Source organism: Scomber japonicus, chromosome 23 (assembly GCF_027409825.1).
Source record: "Scomber japonicus isolate fScoJap1 chromosome 23, fScoJap1.pri, whole genome shotgun sequence".
Lineage (NCBI taxonomy): Eukaryota > Metazoa > Chordata > Actinopteri > Scombriformes > Scombridae > Scomber > Scomber japonicus.
In genome coordinates, this window is record NC_070600.1 from 11,976,887 (window position 1) to 11,999,573 (window position 22,687).

The 22,687-nt window shown below is 41.3% G+C and overlaps 1 protein-coding gene across 1 annotated transcript; it reads right to left on the reverse strand.

Annotated features, from left to right (window-relative positions):
- Positions 1 to 12,347: 12,347 nt before the first annotated feature.
- tfec (transcription factor EC) lies at positions 12,348 to 19,745 on the reverse strand. The gene is made up of 8 exons (XM_053313920.1): positions 19,666 to 19,745; positions 18,826 to 18,927; positions 16,692 to 16,812; positions 15,634 to 15,690; positions 15,432 to 15,507; positions 14,353 to 14,500; positions 12,822 to 12,918; positions 12,348 to 12,725 (listed from the first exon to the last, which is right to left on the reverse strand). The coding sequence occupies exons 1-8, from the start codon at positions 19,738 to 19,740 to the stop codon at positions 12,406 to 12,408; spliced, it is 996 nt and encodes a 331-aa protein (XP_053169895.1). The 5' UTR covers positions 19,741 to 19,745; the 3' UTR covers positions 12,348 to 12,405.
- Between the last annotated feature and the right edge of the window lie 2,942 nt (positions 19,746 to 22,687).

The window sequence follows — 22,687 nt, forward strand, 5'->3', positions numbered from 1 at the left end:
GGATGACTACAAGAGTTTTCCATAAGTTAGAGGTTTTCACAGGTTCTTACACTAACTTACCCAAGCTTTTGTGTTTGATGAAAAAATGAATAAATGAATAAAAATGAATGCATTCCACATGAGGTGATCGCATAATTTAAAGATATGTCGCCCATCCCCCGTGTCAGTTGCAGCAAGTTTAACCCACCACACCTGTGAGTAGCACTTGGCATCTCCCATGAGAGTTTGGGTATGCAGACCGAGCCACTTTCTGAGGGTGGAAAGGAAATATGTGGGCAGTGCAGGTGTACTTTGTCAAAAATACCCTTGCCTCAGCCATATCACCTTTAATAATGAATAATGATGCCTGAGGTTTGTTTTGTTTATTTGCTGGCTTGGAAACAGGATCTGGCTTATTTTGCAAGAAGGCTGATACAAGGCAGATATGAGGTTATAATGGCTGGCAGATGCACTGGCCTGTGCCGAGCTACGGAGCGAGCGAGGTGTGTGTTTGTACAAGCTGATTTCTCAGACTAAACGGGTATCGCGTCCTACCAGCTGCTTTGGATCAAAACAGTCAGCCCGAACAGGCGGGAAGGGCCCCCGTAGTCCACCTGGCAAAACAAGATGGGACCTCGGCATGACAGCGAATATAACATCTCCGCTAATAAACGAGCAGTTTACTGAGATGACACATCTGAAAGGCCCACGCTCTGTTGTTTTAGCTGTAAATTTAGGCACAATTCAGTCAGTTTAGGGGGGGTGGGGGGATCATCAGAGTTAAAAAAAGAGACAAGAGGAGAAACAGTGAGCTCCTGCTTTATCTTCAGATCGGGGTCAGACTGAAATATGGGATCTAACAAAGGCTACGAAAGCCAGACGCTATATTTAGTCTTGAGGAGTCATGAGCGGTGAGAAAGTGTCTTCACCTCGTCTTCTCTTTAGTTTCTCTTTTCTGACACACACACTAGGTGATTGTGATGACAGCAGCCTTGCCTCACAAATCAACTTTTCAGCAAGCTATTTTGCTCAGTAACTGCACTTGTGTAGGCATTTGGTCTACATTAAACTATGTTCTCATTGTGCATGTGAATGCACCGCTGTTTTTTTGCCGTCATGCACTGTTGGTCACAGTCAGACGCCATCAATTCAGTGTCGTTGTGTCTGAATGAAACTCTAAATCATGTTAGTTATTCAGGTAAACAACTCAGGAATGGTACCCCAGAGAACCGTTGTGTTCAGTCAGCAGTTTGCTTGCAATGGCACGAGAAAGAAAAACATGGTGAATGTGCTCATTTAATGGCAAGTCATATGTTAATTTTAATGATGGGTTTACCCGGTGCACAGGTGTGTTGGAGTGGAGGCTGCGGTAAAGAGGTTAATGCTTTCAGTCACTCATACAAACTTTTAAGTACAGTGTGCAGGAGGGAGAGAGAGAGTTTGGAAAGTACCACAGAAGAAAAAGGGGAAGAGAGGAAAAGGACAAACAGAAGAGTTTGAATGAGTTCTGTGTGTTCCAACAGGTTTCTGCATCTCTAAGAAACCTGCTGGTCTCATTGGCCAGCAGGCTACTGCCATGGGGAATACTAAGGAAATGTCCTCATTTTCTGTTTTTAGAGGCACACCTCTGTGTATATGTGTGTGTATGTCTGTGTGTGTGTGTGTGTGTACAGTATGTGTGTGCCCGAGGTGGGTGTGTAGAAAACCAAACAAAAAACCCCCAAAAAAAGCAAGTTGTGGCTTTTGTTCAGTTAAGCTCATGTGTGTTGAAGTTTTGAATTCATAAGAAATATGTTCTAAATTATAATGTGAAAGGATTTATCTCATTGTTTTCTGGTAAATGGATTACTGGAATAAAACATGTTGATATGTCTGTTGCTGTTCAGATTTTCAGATTCTACTGTACATCTTTACTTTTCATGTCGTGTTTTGGTGGAAAATCTTCACAACAGAAAAGTTTTACCGACAAATTTCTTGCGTAATGGACATCATCATCTTTACATCAGCTTTTAAAAAGCCCTCCACTCTCAGTAGTCAAAGTAAACACATTCCTGCAGAGACAGAATTATCACCTACTATACTCTGTCTTTCTAGCAGCAGTATTTACTTCACCTCTCCTGCCTCTCACTCGCATGATAAACACATACTGTCAAATAGTATCAATCTTTCAAAAGCCACAAGGATAGCATGGCTGGAGGCCACAGCATGGCGTGCGACTTTGTTGCACTATCTCCTCCTTTATCGCCTGCCTGTTACTGCTGGTGCCACTTCATAAATAAAGCCATTACACCAGAGAGAGAGCTGTGTGTTCACATAGACAGATTACACATAAACACGCCGAGACACACACACACACACACACACACACACACACACACACACACACACACTCTGGGCAGGTACTCAGTCTCGTCACTGGGGAGCTTTAACCCTGACCAGCTTAGTTCAGAGGCGAGGGGCTTTATGGGACATTGGGGAGCAGCTTGCATGGAGTAAATAGAATATCCAGTGGTGTCTGTCCCAATCTCAGATTAAGCCTCCAAAATCTCAGTGGTTTTTCAGTCTGACAGAGGTGTACAAAGACACATGAATGCCCACATACATCTCTACTGCACACTCGCAACACGCAAAAGAAAAACACATACACAGAGCCGTGTCTGTGAGTGGGTCCCAGTGCAGCTCAGGGTTTTATGCTGACACTAAAGAATGTGTTCATCTAGGAGTGAAGGGCCTCTCTCTCCCTGTCTGTTACCTGCCTCTCTGCCCTGCTGACAGACTGCCTAACTGACTGACTGACTGACTGAATAAAGTGTAGAGTAGTGAGGATCTGACAGGAATCTCCATATTATCCGTTGCAGCTCACAAAAGGCCACGAGCTAAAGCCCCTCCCAAGCATATTGGCAAAATATTAGTCCAGCTTGAGAGCCAGCTTGCAGGGTGGGCCCTGAAGTTTAGAGAACTGTGTTCCTTAACTGAAAAGTGCAAACAACTTGTGTGTTTTATCATAATGTGTTTTGGCAAATGAAACACTGTTATCCCTACTGTTTTTCGGTCATTGGAGGTTGCTCTGGGTAAGTTAACAAAATGTTGTAGCCCTGTCTTCTGTGTCTGTGAAAAAGAGAAAACTAGAAGGTGAATGATTCAAAGCCAAGCAAAAGTTAAGGATAGTTTAAAAAAGACTGTCCTTCTTCAAAGCTGTAGTCCGCAGAGAAGAATAGGACTGTGTTAAAGATGGAGAGAGAATTGGAGTGTGTCCGCAGGATTCGGAGCAAGTATATGAGATTAAATCTTTGCCCCTTTCTCTCAGTGTTTTCTGCTGCCCTGTCTGGGGGAAAGCAAGGCAGAGCGCATGAGCTGGAGAAACATAATTCATAGAGCGAGTGAAAGGAGTTCATAAAACGATCCTGCCTGAGAGAGAGAGAGAGAGAGAGAGAAAAAGAATTGGTGGCAAAAGAGAGCAAGGGATCACACACAGCCATGAAGAAAGAGAAAGTGGAAAGTAAGGGACAGTAGGAAGTAAATGTGGTAAAACAGATAAATAAAGGTGTGAGTAATATCAGATAAGAGGAAGGGGTGATGATAATAGAAGGTGGTGTACCTGCAACTGCAAACATCTCTACAAGAAAACCAGGGACAGGTATAAGACGATTTGTGAACTTAAATTAAAATTTCTTTTAACATGATGTAAGGTCTAATTATTTATATGTCTGTCTCTTCGTTAGCTCAGACAGCTCTGAAAATACTTATCAATACTTAATCCAAATCACTCATAGTATTTGTAGTTTTTAAATATGGCGTCGTAGCACCTTCAGAAGCGGGCGAGGTTTCTCAGTGACGTGGGTTTCACAGTGCTGGCATGATTGAATTCCAGCTTGCACGTAAGTGTTTTTTGATCTAGTAGGCTTGATCCTCGTGCACCAAAGCACTGCCACACACGTGCTACACTGTAGACACACACACACGGGCACACATGTGTACACTCATGCACACACATCACATTATACGGCATCAGCCAGGCTCAAAGTGGATCATTATTTACTAAACAGGTTGCCTAACAAGAAAAGACTGATTCCCCTGCAGGCTTATATAAAAACCCTGGAAGCATGGCGGTGGAGCAATATCCATCATAATTGATGTGTTGCAAAGCAGATTACACACATTAGCGCACACTGTTCTAGCTATGACAGCTCCAACTGAACATGACAAATTCCATAATGTGGAAAAAAAGGTATTTTACTCTCTCTGGGTATTAAAAGGCATGGCAACTAACAAAGAGGCATTTGCATTTGCAGGGGTAAATGTGCGTTTGAGAGTATGTGTTTGTGTGTGTGCATCCCTGTCTGAATACACCTCCTCCATGCTCTCATCTCTCCTTAATTACATTCTATTTGTTCCACTTGGGGCGGAGGGTCCTGTAAACTGTTTAGAGCTTGGCACAGCTTCCCCTGCTCGGTGACAAGACTTCATTCAACACGGCTAATCCCAACATAGCATTAGCTACATGGATGATGCGTTCGAGGGCAGTGACAGCTGAGGCATTATTTACTGAACACAGCACAACAGATAAGCCCATTGAAATTGCAGTAGCTCATTCATTGTGGGGAGGCATTAAGAGTGTCTGTAGCTGCCTAATCAGTGGGCTGGATGCTGGAGGAATAAATAAGCTTTGGGAAGAGGGGCGGCTTGACTCTCACTCACTCCCTCCTCTCTTCTTACTCACTCACTCTCGGAGTCACTCTCCTCTCACTCTTCTAATCAACTCAACAGCATTACGGCAAATCTGCTACTGGAATTCCTGCTGGCCGCCTCTTATTTCTGTACGAGTGCTTTTAAATTAGAAAAGGTTGTAAATAACGCTTTATTGATTTGCTCTAGATAGAGTTTTCTTTATTAGTAGTAGTAGTAGTAGTAGTATTTTAACTGCAACTGTATTATTATTATTACAGTTTCAGTTTTTTAGGCTTTATTCCTTTTTATGGTCCACTCAATACAAAATTACATTTACATTTCTGGTCATTTTGGCTGGTAAATTTCAATGACAGCATTCTTTCTTGCTCTCCATTTTATCAGTAAATATTGCTTGGAGTTGTGATAAAAAAATCTTTGTTTCATTCGTTTCCATTTAGCTTCATCTTTTTTCATGTGATCCATAATAATTTGACATAATTTCAAACACAGGGTGAAACAAAAGACTTTCCTCATATATCACTAAAAGTCATCATTTACATTTCCTATAATGTTCTTTGAATCTTCCTGAGCATGTCCTCTAATTCGATGTTTCTGTTGAAATCCTTTAATTTGCTGTATCTTCTTTTTTTCTGCCTTTGATTAAACCTAACATATTAAGAGATGTAATTTAAATTATTTTCCTCTGCACTAATTGTCAAATTCATTTTAATTGTAAAAGGAGGCCTGAGCTGCGCTGTGTGTTTATGTGTGACCGAGCTGTTCAGAGCCGTGTCGTTAGCCACACACCCACTCTTGACGACCCACTAATTAACACCCCATGTTAATCACTCTCAACCCAGCCAATAACCAGTGACATGCCATCATGCAGATCACTACATCACCGCAGCACAGCAGTACACCCAAACCAGGCGATATTTTCCCTTTCTCCTCAGTGTTGTGTTGTAGAGACATCTCACTGAGTATTTTGACTTTGTTCACAGTATGAGAGTGAACTGTTTTAACTGTTTTCCCGAACAAGAAGTTAGTATTTAGCAGGACTGTCATTCACAAGGTGATACTGAGGTGATATAAATACTTGAACGGTGACAAAGAAACATGTCACCACCACCACCCTTCGCTCCTCTGAGCCATCTGTGGCTTCAAATTGATCCAGTATGGTTCTCCCAGCCCTATAATTTCTAATAGCACATTTATTTTTGTCACTATACCGAGTGCCACATGTATTAGATCTAATCCATTAGCCCAATCCTACTTTACATACACTGGTTTAAGTACATGTTGGCTAAATATCTTCCCAGTGAATCTGCCGTTCTGGCTGAAATAATGATTTTGATATAAGTTAAGCTGATTTGCCTAAGCTACCGAGTAATTAACTGAACTTAATCATTTCATTTCAATTCATTTCCATTACCTGAATTATTTTTCCAGTCTTTCCTATCTTTTGTAATGTCTGCGTCTGCTTTCAGCTCACTGTTGTCTGGTAGTGAAAGAGCAGGGCATCTGAACTCTGTTACAATACTGACCTCTAGTGTCAGTTTGGCTCGACTCTGGCTCATGTGTGAGTTTTAAATGTGACATTTTAGCAGGCTCATTGGTAGTCCTATCTAAGGTAATGAATCCGCTTTGGACAAATGCCTAGTTTGAAGCTTTAGCCTCCAAATGCCTGGAGCAGGGATTGCCCAGGATAGGGCAGAGGTAGATTAGGAGTCAGTGTAATGAGAAGCAAAGCATCTCTTTAGCTCACCCTTTGTCTTTGCCTCCATCCATTCAAGCCTTGAAGGAGAAGGAGAGAGAGACTTCTTTGGCCAGTGGCAGCCACACGGGCATTGGCTTTATTTTTCATCATCCTCTTCTCCTTTCCTCTCCTCCCTGCCGGCTTCCTCCTCTTTACTATCTCTGTCTATTTTTTTCTCCCCTTTCTCTGTCCGCAGCCGTGGATGCTGACACTTTCTCACGCCATGCGGCCTCACGTCCTCGACAGGGGATTGTCAGATCTGCTAGAATATGGAAAAATAGAGTCTCACTGGTGTGCGGCACATGGGTAATAGGCATAATAGGGTCAGGCCTGCATTTAATAAACAATTACCCATCTATAATAGATGAGTCCAGCTCCTAAGGACCAGCGTCTGCCCTGGGTCGAGAGAAGGAACAGGAGAGGGAGAGTAGGGGAGAGAGAGAGAGAGAGGGAGAGAGAGAGAGAGAGAAGATGAATGAATAATGCAGACGAGATGCCCATCAGAGCGCCCAAACGCAGGGGCCCATGCAGCGCCAATTATCTTCCTCTGCTAATGATGATCATCTTGATGCTCTCCCCCAACACCCCCCCCCCCCACACACACACACCACCATCACCTCCTCCCTATCCCACCACACTGCACCTACTATGCCTAAATCTGACATTTACCCAGCTGCCCTGCTCCCTAAACTCACCAAACATTAGGAAGCAGAGGACAGAGGACTGCTTTTAAATGTTGCTCTTCGTTTTGTTTTTGGGAGGTGGGAGGGGTGGTGGTGGTGGTGGTGGGTGGTGGCAGGGGGTTTCCTGGAGGCAGGGGCAGGTGGGGGCACAGTGGCCATAACTCCTCTTTTGAATTACAAATCAATCAGGGACTTCTCCTCAGCAGCTTCCATTTAGTCCAAGGTCACCCAGATTACACAAGGCTCTGTATTTGAATAGACATCCTAAGATACGTGAAAACAGAGAAGTGAGGAGAAGCTCTTTGGCCCTCAGGATCAGAGGGGGATGTGGGGTGAGGTGGGGGCGGGAGGCCTGTGGTGCTCTGGCAGACTGCTAGTGAAGTAGATAGGCCCCCAGTAGACTGCTTCAGTATGGGCTCTGGGAAAAATACACAGCTATTTTGGCTCCCTGAGGGCCCAAGTCTCTGGTAATAATGGGATCAGAGCCATGACCCTCCCAGGACACTGTACCACTATTGGATATTCTATTAGTTTTCGTCTGCAGTGAAAAGAAGTCCATGTTCAGCTACTTTTCTTACTCAGAATCACATTTGTTTTACTTTTATGTAGCTTTAACAGCGACTAATCAAATTATTTAAAGTTTCCAGGAAGAGACTCCATTAACAATAGCACAAAGTGTAGTGCTACTTATGACAATTGTAAAACCTTGTGGTATATAAAACTATGTACCATGGATATCTTCTAATCATATCTAATGTACTTTATGCATGCAAGGATATTGTAAGCTATTAACATATGCACAAAAAAAGCGAGTCCCATAATTGTTCCTTTTTACCATTTAATCCCAACACTGGAAGATACAGCAGAGATCACATTAACATTTACATTTCAGAATCCCCCACCTCCTTGATACAGCTTCAGCTTTCAGCCTCAGCATCTCATCTGCCTTTACATAATATCAGACCGTATTAATGCTACATATGGAGCTCTACTGTCTGTGCTAGTGTGTAGATTTACATTTTCCTAATGATGTGCTTTCATTTTTCCTCCACTATCCCCCTGTCCTTCCCTTCACCTCCAGCCCGCAGCCCACGGTGATTTAAAACACATACAACTGTACTGCCGTTTTACTGCAGAATAACACAAAGCGCGGGTTGAGACACCTTTGGTCGCCCCAGCCCCATCTGTTGCACATCTGGAAGTGGTGCGCCGCACCAATAATTGGAAGTCAATTTGTTTGAAGTTATGTATTTGGCATCTGGCTCGATTCATAAAAACTCTGGAAATCGCATTAATTTTATAGCATTTCGAGAAGGCCCAGCCACTTTTTTTTTCATCTCTCTTGTGTTCCATCGTTAATGCACGTGGGGCCTTGCTAGTCTAGTGACGTGGGCGTTTGTTGAGCACTGGTCAGGGTGTGGTCCTTAATAAAAGCAGCATGAAGGCCAATGCCCTAAAGAATCATGGGATGAATTACTGCAGTACTTTGGAGAGACAGTATTGATAGCTTGTTTTGCTAATCGTGAAAATGGCACACTCAAACTTTTGCAAAGTTTCACAATTTTACCTTTGACTTGACCTTCGCCTCAGATCATTTCTTATTTTTTTCTAAAGGATAAACTCATCCAGCGCCTACTTTGCCACATTTCCTGTAGACGGGCTGACTGATTGAGAAGCCGCATGGTGTTGTTTGTCACACAGCTCTGAGTCAAGGCTGAAAATAGATATGACACTTGATGTTTGGTGCCTCACTGCCAGCTGTCATATTGTTATTCCCACTCAAATTTCACCTAATTTGTGCACAAGTCTTGTCACAGTCCAGATCCTGATAAGGGTTTTTAGGTGGGGGGTTTTTCCCTCCTTCACTTCCAGGTATGTGTGGCAATGAAATACACTCCTGTGCTTGCAAGTGCATGTGTGTGTAGTATGCATATGTGCGCGTGTGTGTTTGTGCTTGCCTTTACACACAAGCATATTTTGATTAGGCTTGTTTGTGTGCGCTAGTGTCAGGGCCCTGCACGTGTGCGCTCCAAAGTGAGCCACCTCAGCAAGAGGTGATTAAGAGTTGCCAATGGCAGGCTCGACAGGTGAGTGCATTGTAGCACGCTGGCAGCTGTGGCATCTGCACAGGTGACAGCTTCGCCTGCTCAGTGGTGGTGTCAATGTTGGTGGGTGGCAGAAGGTCTGACAACATTGTTTTGGTGACAGAACGACTCCACTGTGAGGTTCACGACATCACTTGCCTTCTTTAGATTTGTCAGTTTATACTGGGAAGTATATGGAGTACCATGGACTTAAGCATATCCTGCCAAAGCACTATTCCATACATAAAAAATACTGTTTACTAACTATCAGTAAAGACATCATGGAAACTGTGAAGAATCATTTTACTTTATTGGCTTTCTTAAATATCCCACCACAACTGTTCTCTATTGTACCACACTCCTGTATTGAGTCTCTTTTACTATCAAATGGCACAGTGTGGAAGTGATGATGATGAAACACAGCCCACTGCTGCCACCTGCTGTTGGAAACATGATACAGCAGCAGTCGTTTCATTCAGGGAGTGAGGTCATTCTTTGAGGGAGACCATTTTGCTGTGCATGCAAAAGTAACACAAAAAGGAACGGAGAGATTATTTTACAAGGTGTACAGTTTTTTTTGCAGATATTATAAAAAGCTGGAATCCAATAGATTTCTCATGAAGGAGATTAGGCGGAGAGCAGAGGGAGTGAAAAGCAAGGAGGTTTGTAGAATTATAAACTTTCCCAAATTTGTTTTACACATTCAAATATATGTTCACCTCTTAAAATATGGAGTTAATGTCTCTAACATAAATGTGTTATCGGATACTCACGCTGTTTTCTCAATCCATCAGTTCCTGTAAGTCTCCAAACCGTGGGCTGATGAACTGTGATATTCCAAATAAAAAGTCGCTTGTTCTGATGTCACCGTTGCCTCATCCGACCACATTTCCTTTTGAAGCCTGCACATAACTGGCCTTGAACTTTGCCCATGATAGCCTTTGATATGGAGAGAAATGAATTAGTTAGGAAAGTTTAATCTTGACTTTCCTATTCAGGGCAGAGTGCTTTGTCTCCTGAGGCAGCTTTAAAAGAGTGTTATTTGAATGTGTGTGGGTAAGTTTGTAAAATAGGTGCTTATTTATTTTTTATATTCTGTCAATACTCTCATTAAATTTAAGGATACTCTTTGCATTATTCTAACCCCAGCTTTGATTTTCATCAACTCTTGTCATAAACTAACTGGATTTGTGTATTTCTCCTAAGTTTAGTAATACAAGAAAGAAGAAAAATCATTGAAAATCTAAATGTAAATTGAGTCTTTTGAAATTTAATTTCAGTCATGCAGACTTTCTTTCTTAGATACTCTTCATGTTCTCAGCATAATGAAAATCTATATTTACCTTCCATAACTGCTTTGGCCAATTACCCGTAAACATCACTCAACACTTTGTAGTTTGAGTGGCTGCACTTTGTAATGATTGATTGGTTCAGTCTTATTTGCAGCTGAAGAGAGAAGATGCGAGCAAGGAATGTTTCGATTTCATTACAGAGAAACAGACGCTAATAACACTCTAAAACATTAATTCAGGGAAGCTTTGATGAGAAATCCACTTGGGAAGTATTGGCGTGTTTTTTTTAGACTGGTCTGTTTGTTGTATTATTAATGCATGACTCAAGATTAGAAAACTACATGTTGATGAATGATTTTTAACACTAAGCATAATGTACAATCTGGACAAAGCACTGAGTTTTTAAGACCTCATTAGTTTTTCATCACTGCGTCACAAACAAACTTACTTCAGCAAACTTTATTAATGAACGGATCATATTCCTACAATGTGAAAGGACACATCTCTTCATCCTGCTTACCTCAAAGGAAACTTCAGATAACAGCTCTTGTTGCAACTCTTTATCCCTCGCCATTATTCATCCTCAAGGGCTCATCAGCTCACAGTAGGCTCATCAGAATTATTACTCCTCCTCTACTTGTCTTTATTATCCAATTTCCCTCCTCTCTCCTCCTTTCTGCCACTCATTGCCAATCAGGCATCTTGTAAGCCGGCCCTTGACCTTCCGCTATAAAACTTCCCAGAATCTGTTTATTCTTTTTAGCCCAGTCATAGACCAGCAAGATCATTTTGTACTTGGTCCACCACTGGTCACTTTGCATCATAGTTCTTCATGTATTAAGCTTTTGTACACTTTACAATTGTCCAGAATTAAGTACAAGTGAAGGAGAAAATAAGAGAACTGTTTTATGGGTATGATATACAGCTATAGTGCTAATTTGTACTCAATAAAATTATGATAAATGCTGTTATTCTGTCAAACTACACCTGGTAGCTTGTCTGTAAAACCTTGTGTCTTATTACTATTTTCTCATATTTAAAGGAATATATGTAGTATTTAGGAGCTGAACTGTTATTAAAGGTTATTATTATGTGTGATGGTGTATGATTGCAGAACAAGAAGCCAAAATCAAGTGTATCAAAAAAGGGGTTTATTATATTTTTCCCACCCCTACTAAGAATAAAAAAGGTAGCATGTTAGATAATAATATATATCTTTTTTTATGAATACATGGATTAAAACATATATAAATACATAAACACTTATATAACAAAAACACTGAAAAGACAGAGACAAGACAGACGACATGTTAGGCATAGCAGTGAGTACATCATGTTACATGTTTGTATCTTTTTTAAGACAAAACCCCGGTGTTTGTATAAGGCACATGATCACACAATCACAATCCTGAATGCAATTGTTTAAAATCCTTTTACAAATGAAAGGACAGTTTTGGCAAGTTTTCAGCGATTATTCTGAATATGTTACAGTGTACGGCTACCACAGTGTTTACCAAAAAGACACTAGACATGGTAATTTATATAAAGGCCGATAAATGTCTCCCTTTTTCTTATGAGTCTGTTTCTGCTCTGTCCGGGAGGCAGAGATACATGTTGACTGTCTATATACTAAAGAGCAGGAGGTCCAATGGGCTGTCCAATGGTCTGGATTTGGATAATGCCAACTTTAGGCCAATTGGGCTCTAAAACCCACCTGATCAACAAAAACTATGCACTTTATACACAGGTGGTATTTTGAAGGCATTGTTAGGTGTGTCAGCTGTCATATAAATTACTTGCAACCCTTGGAGTGGTCATCAATGTATGTTCAGAGCCATTAGTCTGTCTTTTTAAAGCTCTGTGTATATGCCCTTTACCACTGAGGATTACAACTGTGTTGTCACAAGGAGATGACAAGAGTGTGTTTCTGGAGAGGGCACCCATTATAGGTCGTCACCCTCTGCAGAGCTGAAGCTGCTCCTGCGGCTGCTGTCTTTTGATGCAGCTCCAGGCGAGCCTGCCGAGAGGAGAGGGTCGGTGCCAAATGGCGAGAGCGGGTCATCCATCAGGATCTCGTCCAGCCGATGTTCCTCCTTGAGCGTAGCACTGAAGAAGTCTGTGAAGTGGGACAGCGGGTCAGAAAATGTGGTGCAGCCATCGGCGCCTGTGATGTGATCCTGCAGCCCGCCGGTGGCCGGGATGGATGGCACACCAGCCACCACGGCTATCCTCTGGAGGTAGTCGCTGTTGGGGTCCTCCTGGTAGAGGGGCGGCTGCTGGGCCTGAGGAGATGACTGCTGCTGCTGCTGCTGCTGTTGTTGCTGTTGTTGTTGTTGTTGTTGTTGTTGCTGCTGTTGTTGCTGTTGTTGTTTGAGGAGGTGGGAGGATAGTTCAACAGTCCCCAAAGCTGTAGACATGTTTGGAAGTCCATGTGCTCGTGCCTGGATCTCAAGCTCCTGGTAAACACAACAAAAGAAATCACAAGTTAAATATGTCTTCTAATCTTTCATATCTTAAGTTGCTCATTGTACGTCAGTCCACACAGATAACAGCTGAATAAGTACTTAAAAAATGTGATTTCCTCAGTTATGAGCATATTTGCTATGACTGTACAGTGTGGAGTAACACTGGAAGAATCCCCACCACACCTCTTCTAGTCCACTCCACATACCAAAGTTTGGTTTGAGTGAGCTAAAGGGAGTTTGGGTGTTGACAGTCTGCTCCCATGCAATCTTTTCACACATTTTCAGATTAGCACCAGTCACCTTCAAGTGTCATCACACATTTAGGTTGGCCTTTTGTTAACTGTCCTTTTATCGTCAGTGGTGGCCAGTATTTCCTGGATTGGTTAGTCATCCTTGAAGATAATTACAGATTTTGTACTCTTCCCAACATTGGAGTGAAATCACATAAACCACACTATGTTTGTGTGTGATAAGGTATATGTGCACTCCTCTGTGCATGCATGTGCCATGAATCATACAAACATTGCTTCTATTTGTTCCCATACTCTAATTCTGACCTGCTCTTAGTTCCTCCAAAAGAGCCGAGGTCATTCTCTTTATTCATGAGCTAATTAGCACTGAGCTCTGTGGGGTTAGATCTGAGATGGGGTGACCACGGTTGGGTGTTGGGATGGGGTGGGGGGAGGGAAGTTTTTAGGTTTTAGGTAGGGGTCGTAAAGATCTTTGGGGTGGAAATTAGTTTACATTTTGCGGTCGTAAGGCTTTGGGAATTAACATAAGTGTGAAGTGCCTGATCTTTGAGATTATGGCATTATGGCCTCTTGTATAGATAAGGCTATTTATGAATACCTCACCAAAGTGAAAATGAGTGCACTGAGACTAAGTCCTAAAACATTAGTAGGACATTAGTGAGTTGATGGCCAATTCTTTGTGGTAAGAAGTAAGCTCATAGAAGAGGAAGTACATCACATCGAAGGCTGTATACTTTTCACAATGCATTTTCAGCTGCAGTCAAGTCTAACATCTTTATTACCTGGGGGCTATACATCCAGTTGTTGTTTCAAAATTAAGTTTTAAATCTTAAATTATGAAATTGTCTTCATTTATTAGCTTTAATCTGCGTTGTTTCCAAGAGTTTTAACTTTCCTCAGGCAAGTGAAACAGCACCAAAAAGCAGTGCACTGGTATCTCAACTGATAGTGTGCTTCTTTGTTTATTTTTTTAAAGCATAAATAATTTGCTAATAATAATTATATCAGTTTTTTTTAAGATTAAAGATACACATTTACAAGGTGAGGAACTTCCATATAAGATCTACTTTTGTCTTTTTTTTCCTCAGTATTATGATTGTTTGCTCTAATGATGCGTTTTATTACTGTTTCTCATTAAAACACACCAAACACAGTAAGACTTCTGTGTTATTACCTGGATCCTCAGCAGCAGTCTCCTGTTCGCTTGCTCCAGCTTCTTCTGACGGCTCTCCAGTTCCCGAGCATGCTGCTGCTCCTTCTGCAGCCACCTTATGTACTCCACAGAGGCCTTTAGGATAGTGCCTTTGTTCCAGCGCATGTCGCTGCAGAGAGGAGAAATGTAAAAGATAACCTTTTACACAGAACCCAATGATGTCGGCAGAATATCCTCCGCAATAAAAAAAAAGGGGGTGGGGAGGGTGGAGGGGGTAAAGTTTTAACACAGAGGTTTTTTCCCTTTTATGATATGAATAAGAAATAGTGATTTACATGGGGCAATTATTCATCCTTGGACATTACATGGGGACACTGAATGGGAATTTTAATAGAATAATTAAGTAGGTATGTGGAAAGTCCATTCTCGTACCTCCTTGTTCACTAAAATTAATCCTTGAGTAAAAATAGGTGAGGGAAAATGAGCTAAGTAGGAAGACAGAGGGAAAAATGGAGCATTGGACCTAAGGTGCTAGAGTGCAAGTCATTCTTTATTGCTTTTTAAAGAAGGAAAGGTAGTAAAATTGTCCTTTTCCACACAAGTGAGACGTTGGTCTGATCAGAGCTAATAATCTCTTTTATCCGGCGTTAATGGCACGACGACAACGCTAACCTTCCATTTAAATTTGAAGCAAAGTTCAATTGCGAAAGATGGCCAGTGGATTTCGATTCAGCTCTATATTCCATCTCTGTGTTCCAATTGTGCTTCAAACTTTGATTCAAATGGTGTTGCCTGCTTCTTTGCATTTGACCCTTTCCTCATCATTCATGCTTTGAGCTGATCTGCCGAGACCCAGCGAGAGGATGTACAGCTCTTGGAGCGTCGACTACAATGGAAGTTCAAGTGCTCCCTTGAAATATTACTGAAATGTGCTTGAGTACTCATTTGAATTCAATGAACAACGTTTAGAGTGTCTTTGTGCTGAGAATTTAATATGCCAGTTTCTCCCACCAGACAAGTTCTTGCATTTGTTTCAGTGACATAAAGTAAAGGGAAGCAGCGTATTGTTTCAGAAAAAATATCCAGATGTTGCAACTTACGGGTCATTCGATTTTGGTATGAGTGTCCCCAGCTCCTTAATCCTGTAGTTGATGTTGTATCTTCGTCTTCTTTCAACTAAGCAAGCAAAAAAAAAGGAACGAGATGATTAGATGATTGTCAGCTTCCGTGCTCAAGGCTAGCCATAACTAATTTTCAGATGATGAACTGTGATGGAGTTGAAAGCTGGCGGGAGACACTTACTCAAATTATGGTTGTCTTTTTTCTGCCGCTCTTTGGCCATCACCCTTGTGTCATGTTCTGTCAACAAAAAAATAAATCACACAGGGAACGGATTGATTAGCAACGCACACTAATATAGAAACTGAAAGACAACGAACAGACAACACCACAAAAGGTCCAGTCAAGAGGCACACAATCAGTTGTTTTGAGGGAGTTCAGTGCTTGGGTCAACCAGAATGTGGAGTTTCCATGCATTCACCCACGCCACAGACACAAATTGACCTCCTTACACACACACTGAAAGAGCCCAATTTATTCCCTCCAGCATGTCTGCAGCTCATTGTGTAAAAAAATAGTGACCACTTTTAAACTACTTACTGCGTAATTAAGACAGTTTAGCAAATTCACCAATCTGTCCCGGAGAGCGACAAAAATGCCACTGCATCCATATTTGTATTCACATTCTTCCAAATTACATAATTGGGGACCTGAGATTGGATTTCCCAATTTGTCTCTGTTGATTCAATCAAGACAATTTAAACTCTGTGTAACAGCCCATTGTCCTCTGCGCCTACACTCAAATGAAACAGATGGCAATTCACTTATTTGCCCGTTGAGAGCGGAGGGTTCTTCAGACATCCTTTCTATTTCCTAAATCAATTAGGCTTCTTTGCTTGATGCATGACATTAATAAGAAATATCTTAAAGGGTCGTCTGTAACGAAAAGTCTACACGTTTCTACGGCTTATTAACAGAACCAATGACAAGCTGGATAGTGTTTGTCAAACACCAGACACAAATCAACTCACACATTTGTCTGTTTGCCTGACACACATAATTGGATACACACAACAAGTTGCTGTTTATAGCTCACACAGGTACACTGTGTTCTTTTTAGTATGTCGCCCACCGAAAATGAAATAGTTGTTGAAGAGAAATATGTGTAATTTTTAGAATTCCCCAAAAATGTCTACCTCTAATATGTATAACTCAGTGTGATTTTCTTAATTTACAGCAATGTGAACATGCGATAACTCATTAGTTAGTTGTTTGATCAGTGCTATGGTATGAGTTCATACCTGTGTATTCCCTTTTAACAGTGAGCTTTGTGGGGTTAGATGTGGGGCTCATTCCACCATTAGGGGCTTTCATACCTTGTTCACCCCCATAGACGTCCAGCATGCTGCTACTGAGTGACACCTAGGATGAAGAGAGAGAGAAGAGGGAGGAAAAACAAATAGAAAGGGTCAGTTAAAGGGGAGGCATACAAGCACATTTGCATCACACAAACAACCACACTTTTCGCATTTTAACAAAAGCCACAACACAAATAGTTGTTTTTAGCTGTGGCATTGTCTGGCTATTTAAAGCACAGAGGGCATTGACAAAAATGACAGGAGAGTGGAGTGATCAGAGGCTTGCAGGGAAGGTTGTCAGCCCGCAGGCCTCTCGCTTTAGACATCCCAGCAGGGAGTTGTTGTACCCACACAGCAGGAAAGAGCAAATCTAGTGTAGTGATCATTAGTTGTTGCCATGTTCAGATTGCCTGCTTGTCTTGCATCACAAAGAGTAAAAACAACATAACAAAAATGTAACCTAGCTTAAAAATCAGGTCAATAAAGGGTTGCGGTCCTCCAGCCTGACTCCATCTAATCCTGACCTCCAACCCAGGCTTGCTGCTCTGCTCTGTGTAGTTTGACCAGCAGACATGGTGCCTTGATCTGCTAATGCCACCATTTTCAGAACCCCTCCACTTGAAAGTGCTCCTCACACAGAGATGTGCTCTGTGTTGAAAATAGCATCCCATCAGATGAAAAGGCTAGCTAGGTCAACTGCTTGAACAGAGGCAAAACTGTTTTCCTACGGGTCCCTTCTTGTCTGGGAAAGCATGCATCAGTTCTGCGATAATGACGCCTTTTCATGGACTGGGGAGATGTCAAGATATAGCGTGCTGACACACATGTGTGTCTAATTCGCATTTGTGTATTTATGGGAAAATGCTACAGAAGCCACCATGGATTCCATGATGCGCACAGCCAATTTTATTCACGACATGTGTGTCAAATCTAACTACTGGACTGACTGATAAGGATGCATGTTAAGTCAAGAGAAGGGAGGGAGCGGAAAGCAAAGGAAGAAAAAAAGTGAGAGGAGGAAACAAAACAGAAGAAACTGCAGACATTTCAAATATCTGCAGTCGGTTAGCATGTGCAGTTTTCTGTCATTATCTCACCAAGATGGTAGAAAAGGAGGAGGAGGAAGAGGAGGAGGGGACAAAAAGTGCTTATCAAAATGAAACATTGCAACAATTCCCTTACTACTCCTATTGTAATCACTTCAATCCCTCTCCCGTCTGTGTTCCTGGATGTGTTGACACGGCGAAACGACGTGATGCATCGTACTGTATGACTAATTAGGATGAATTGATCCATTTAAGCATGGTATCATTTCTGAACAAGCCCACGGGGAGTGTATGCATTAGCCCAATCCAATGGCTCAGTAACTCTCTCCAACAAAATCTCTCACCCGCTCCACTGTCGTGCGTCTGTCCTCATTTGAAACTTACTGGCTCACCCGTTTCTCCTCCTCTTCCCCCCATGCCTTATCTTTTGCTACCCCCTCTCATTCCTTCTCTGTCACGGTATCTTTTGTGTTTTGCTCAATGTCACTTTATCTGTGTGTACGATTTTTTTGTCTGCTAGACTATCTCTCTGCATATTTAAGGAGTTAGGCCAGATTTGCAGTGTTTCCATCCCATAAACTATCTCAGTATTTGTAAGATAGTTCTTTATTGTCATTACATATATACCTTTGTTCACAAACATCCTTTTTTAACTCAATCTGCATTGTTGATCTTCTTGAGTAATGTGAGAAATGTTGCTAAGCCCCGATGAACTTTGACTCATCTCTAGACTTAAGCTGACCTCAAAGTGAGACAGGTCCCCTTTTTCCCAAGCTAGTGAAGCCTGCACCTGTGTCCACAGTGTTTGAGAGGAGCAACCTCACTTTCAAGTCCCCATTCAACAAAAAACAGAAGTCATTAGTTACGGAACTTGACATAACATAATCACTAATAATGTGAACTAGTTAACAAACAGGGGTTATATTGACAAAATCAATACAAAAGACCTTCATACCAAAGATAGTCAGTAGCAGTTTAGACAGTGTTAGTCTGTAGCTGTTAGAGCAACAGTTAATGTGATTGATACTTACATTGTTTTGCATTATGATGTTAGACTCCATGCAATCCAAGCCTCCATCATTGAAACCGGATTCAAGACTAATTAGGTCATCAATAACTTCATCCATTGGAAACTAAAAGAAAACAGTAATTTCAGTGTACTCATGGACAGGCTTATGATGTTTCTACCAGAATTTCAATACTGTCCAAGTCTGATCTTTTTAAATCTCAACATTCAAACCAAAATAGACACCAGAAAGGGGAGGGACTGCCGTTAGACTAATCCAATAACAGACAAGTCTGCCACCATGTCTGAAGGTAGTCTGCATTGTTTGTGGGGAAAACATGCGTCTGTTATCAAACTAGTTTCCTTATTTTGAAAGGGTTCTCTCATCAGAGACTGTTTGTCTGAAGTTATTGATGAGCATATCAGAGAGAGAAAGAGATCAATAATGGCATCACTTTGTTTAGATGACTGGTTGGAACTACTCTCTGAATTGTTCAGATTAAACCCTGATCCAGGTTGAGATATTGTCATAGTCTTTGATGCTTATGAATTTCAGGATACTGTTTGTTGACTGTACATCCAACTAAAGTATCAGCCATGATTCATCTCTCTTAATGAAAGAATGTAGGCGTAAGACACTTTGAAGAAGTAAGCGTGAACACAGAACTGAATATGCCCTTTGACTGGAAAGTCCTGTTGCGAAATTTACAAAAAACATAATCCATAGTGTATGACCCAGTCTGTGGTTCAAACATTGAGTTGCAATTTCAGTCTTACTAGACACATTTTAAGTTAACTCAATTTCAGTTCCATGTATTCAGCAATATTATCATACGCATTCAGCTCTTGTTTTTGGTCCACTAACCTCGCTGTCGTGATTTGCCATCGTGAGTAGGGTAACAGGGCTGTTGGGATTGCTGCTGTCGCTAACAGAGGGCATGTGTCCATTCCTCATGATGGGAACTGTGGCCAGTGACTGGCCTTGGGTGTGGGGATGTGGCACGGCGTGGCCTCCTCCGGCCGAAGAGGCCAGCTTAGAGCCCAGCGTCAGGTACTGCTTGACAGGTTGGTTCTGGGTCTGATGGAGGTGGAACTTAGAGTTCTCCAGGTGGTTCTGTACCTGCAGCACAAACAAATAATACATAACATACATCAGTTAGTTCACTTCACAGAAATGCTGTTCAGGAGGTGGGAGTCTGTGCACTGTTTCGCACACTCTTGCCACAGCGCTGACTAAGAGCATGCACAGGGATTGTTCAAAGTAACGGTCAGCTTTGCGAGAAGATGATTTCATTTAATACACAGAAATAGTCGTGAGTCAAATTTTTCCCATTATCAGTCATACATGCAGTGCGTATTTACAGACTTATAGTGGTACAGACTTTTGTAGAGTGTAACTTAAAACTTGCATTAACGTGAGCCATGTTTGATATGTGTCTTTTTTGAGAATTAGGAGTTCTGTCACATTCTGTAATTTTAGTTCCAGTTTCAGATTGAAAAATGTGGTCAATAGCAAAAGTATAGCTTTTTCCCCAGAACTAAACTGAGGCTGACAAACAAAATGCAAACTTTGCTTTTCCTGTACCTTTACCTATGCATGCAACTACTCAAGTTTGCCAAAATGTTAATCAAAGCTTCACAAATCAGTTACATTTTAGAAACATGATTCCACAGTTCAACAAAATATTTAACCAAGCAATTCAGAATTCTGCTGAACATTGATATCCTTACATTTGAAGCTCTGGTTGCGTCCCGCATCGTGTAGTAACTGCAGTCAGTTAAGTGTGGCATTCTCAGTAAAAGCGGATAATCTTCAGGTTGGTTTGTTTTGGTGATGCAGCAGGACAAGTTTAGAGATCCAGGTCTGCTGCTGCTATCCTGTTGGTCTGAGTGTCTGTCCTTTCCAGCCCCCTACCAATGTCTTATAAAGGGCCCAAAGTGAACTAATTAGACTCAAAGCTGGGGGTAAGTCTTTATGTTGCGTAGCATGATAATCACTTCAAACACTGGACTGTCAGATCACCCTGGGTTTGATCACTGCAGGATGTCTGCCTTTTGCATTTATCACTAAATCATTTGGACCGCCCTTTTCTGTCTAACTGACCAATCAGTGGTCAGCTCCCGAAGTCCTCTGCTGCCTGCTCCAGGGGTTGTGACAGCACAATTGACCCTTGTTCCCCAATGGGGGTTTTAAATAACTCCTCTAATGCCATTTTTAACCAGTCTTTTTCATTCATTCACTGGTTTGTTGACTGTTTGGTATTATCAGTTTCCTAAACAATAACTACAATAAAGCTATTTTGAGGGTTTTATTACTGTAAATTGTGAGCTATTTTCAGAGGGAACATGTCACCTAAAACATCTAATTTACTTACTGGTCTAAACCTCACAAAGTACCTTACTGTTGTAACTTGCTCTATTAGTTTATGACTTATAAAGTATTTTTGGAAGGATCTAATAATAATAATATGTCTATTTTTATGGTTTTAAGAAGTTATTCTTGTCATTTTTTTGTTGGTCATCTGTGTCTATTACCCAGATTTATTCCTCTTAAAAGTTATTAACTCATTGGTCAAAATAGCATACTTTATGGACTAACTTGAGTTTCTTTATCAGTAAATGAATGCTTTTTACATGACATACCCTGGCTAATTGAGAAAACACTAATTAACAGTGTTGGTATAGCAGATCCATAGACAATGCAATATTACTTGAGCTAATATGTGTAACTAGTTGAAAGCTAATGTGATATTGAAGAATTAATCTGTCTTCAATACATCCATATTTTCTCCTATATTCTGTTATTTGTAAAAAAAGTAGGCATACATTAACAAGTAAGATCACATATAAACAAAGCTTTGTTTTGCTGAACAGTGGCCAAAGCAGCTACTACGATAGTGCTACAGTATCTGCTAAACAGTAGCATCTAGCTAAAATGATTCATTTTTTCAGCAAGCTCACTCAGTAATGTCCATTTTACAGCAATATTTCCCAAAACTTTGATTCTCACAGAAAGAACTGCTGAAATTGTGGTAGCATGCCAAGCTAGTCTAGTTTTCACACTAGCAGTAATTCAAGGTTTTATGAATAAAATGTTAACTAGCACAACACTGCTAACCACATGAACTTTTAGCTGTGGCAACATTGGAGTTGGACTTTATATACTAAAACTCAGCATTAAATTCCCCATGTCAGCTAGAGCTGCCCTTATTCACCACTCATCCACCTAACTAAGAACAGCCTCATCACAATACTCAACTTGTCAGTAGTCACTGAGAGCTCTTATCTTACTTCTCCAGGCCAAACAAGATACCAGTTGTTAGCCAATCAACATTTTTTTCCACTACGGATAGCAGGAGAGATGCCAGGACTGCTACAGACCACATCTGCTTTGTGTGACAGCAGATTGTCCTGGTTTCACTTCAGCTTTCTCACTACTGTAAATGCCGGAGACACGCTTGTTATCCACTTAAGGGAATCTGATTAGATTTAAGGGGTAATGGTGCTTCAGTCACCAAGGCCAACCTTGACAATGGCAGGCCTGTGCATGTGTGAAGAGGACATGCTGAAAATTATCAATGCCCACCATACACATGGGTCAGGAATGAGATAAAAATCTAATCAATCAAGGCTCAGGTTTAGGGATTATTGTAACTATTCTGATGTTTCAGACAGTTTTTCTCTTTCTCAGTACTGCTTCTGGCACCTGCTACAACAACTGAGGCATTTGAAGTTATTAGTAGAGGAGAGGTCACTGGTTCACTTTCCATTTACACACATTTGCACTGTTATTCCAGACATGAAAACCTGTAGTAGTGTGTCAAGTCTAAAAAGTTGTTTTTATAGGTATCAAAGCAGTGATTTTAGTAAATGCATTTGCTGATTGT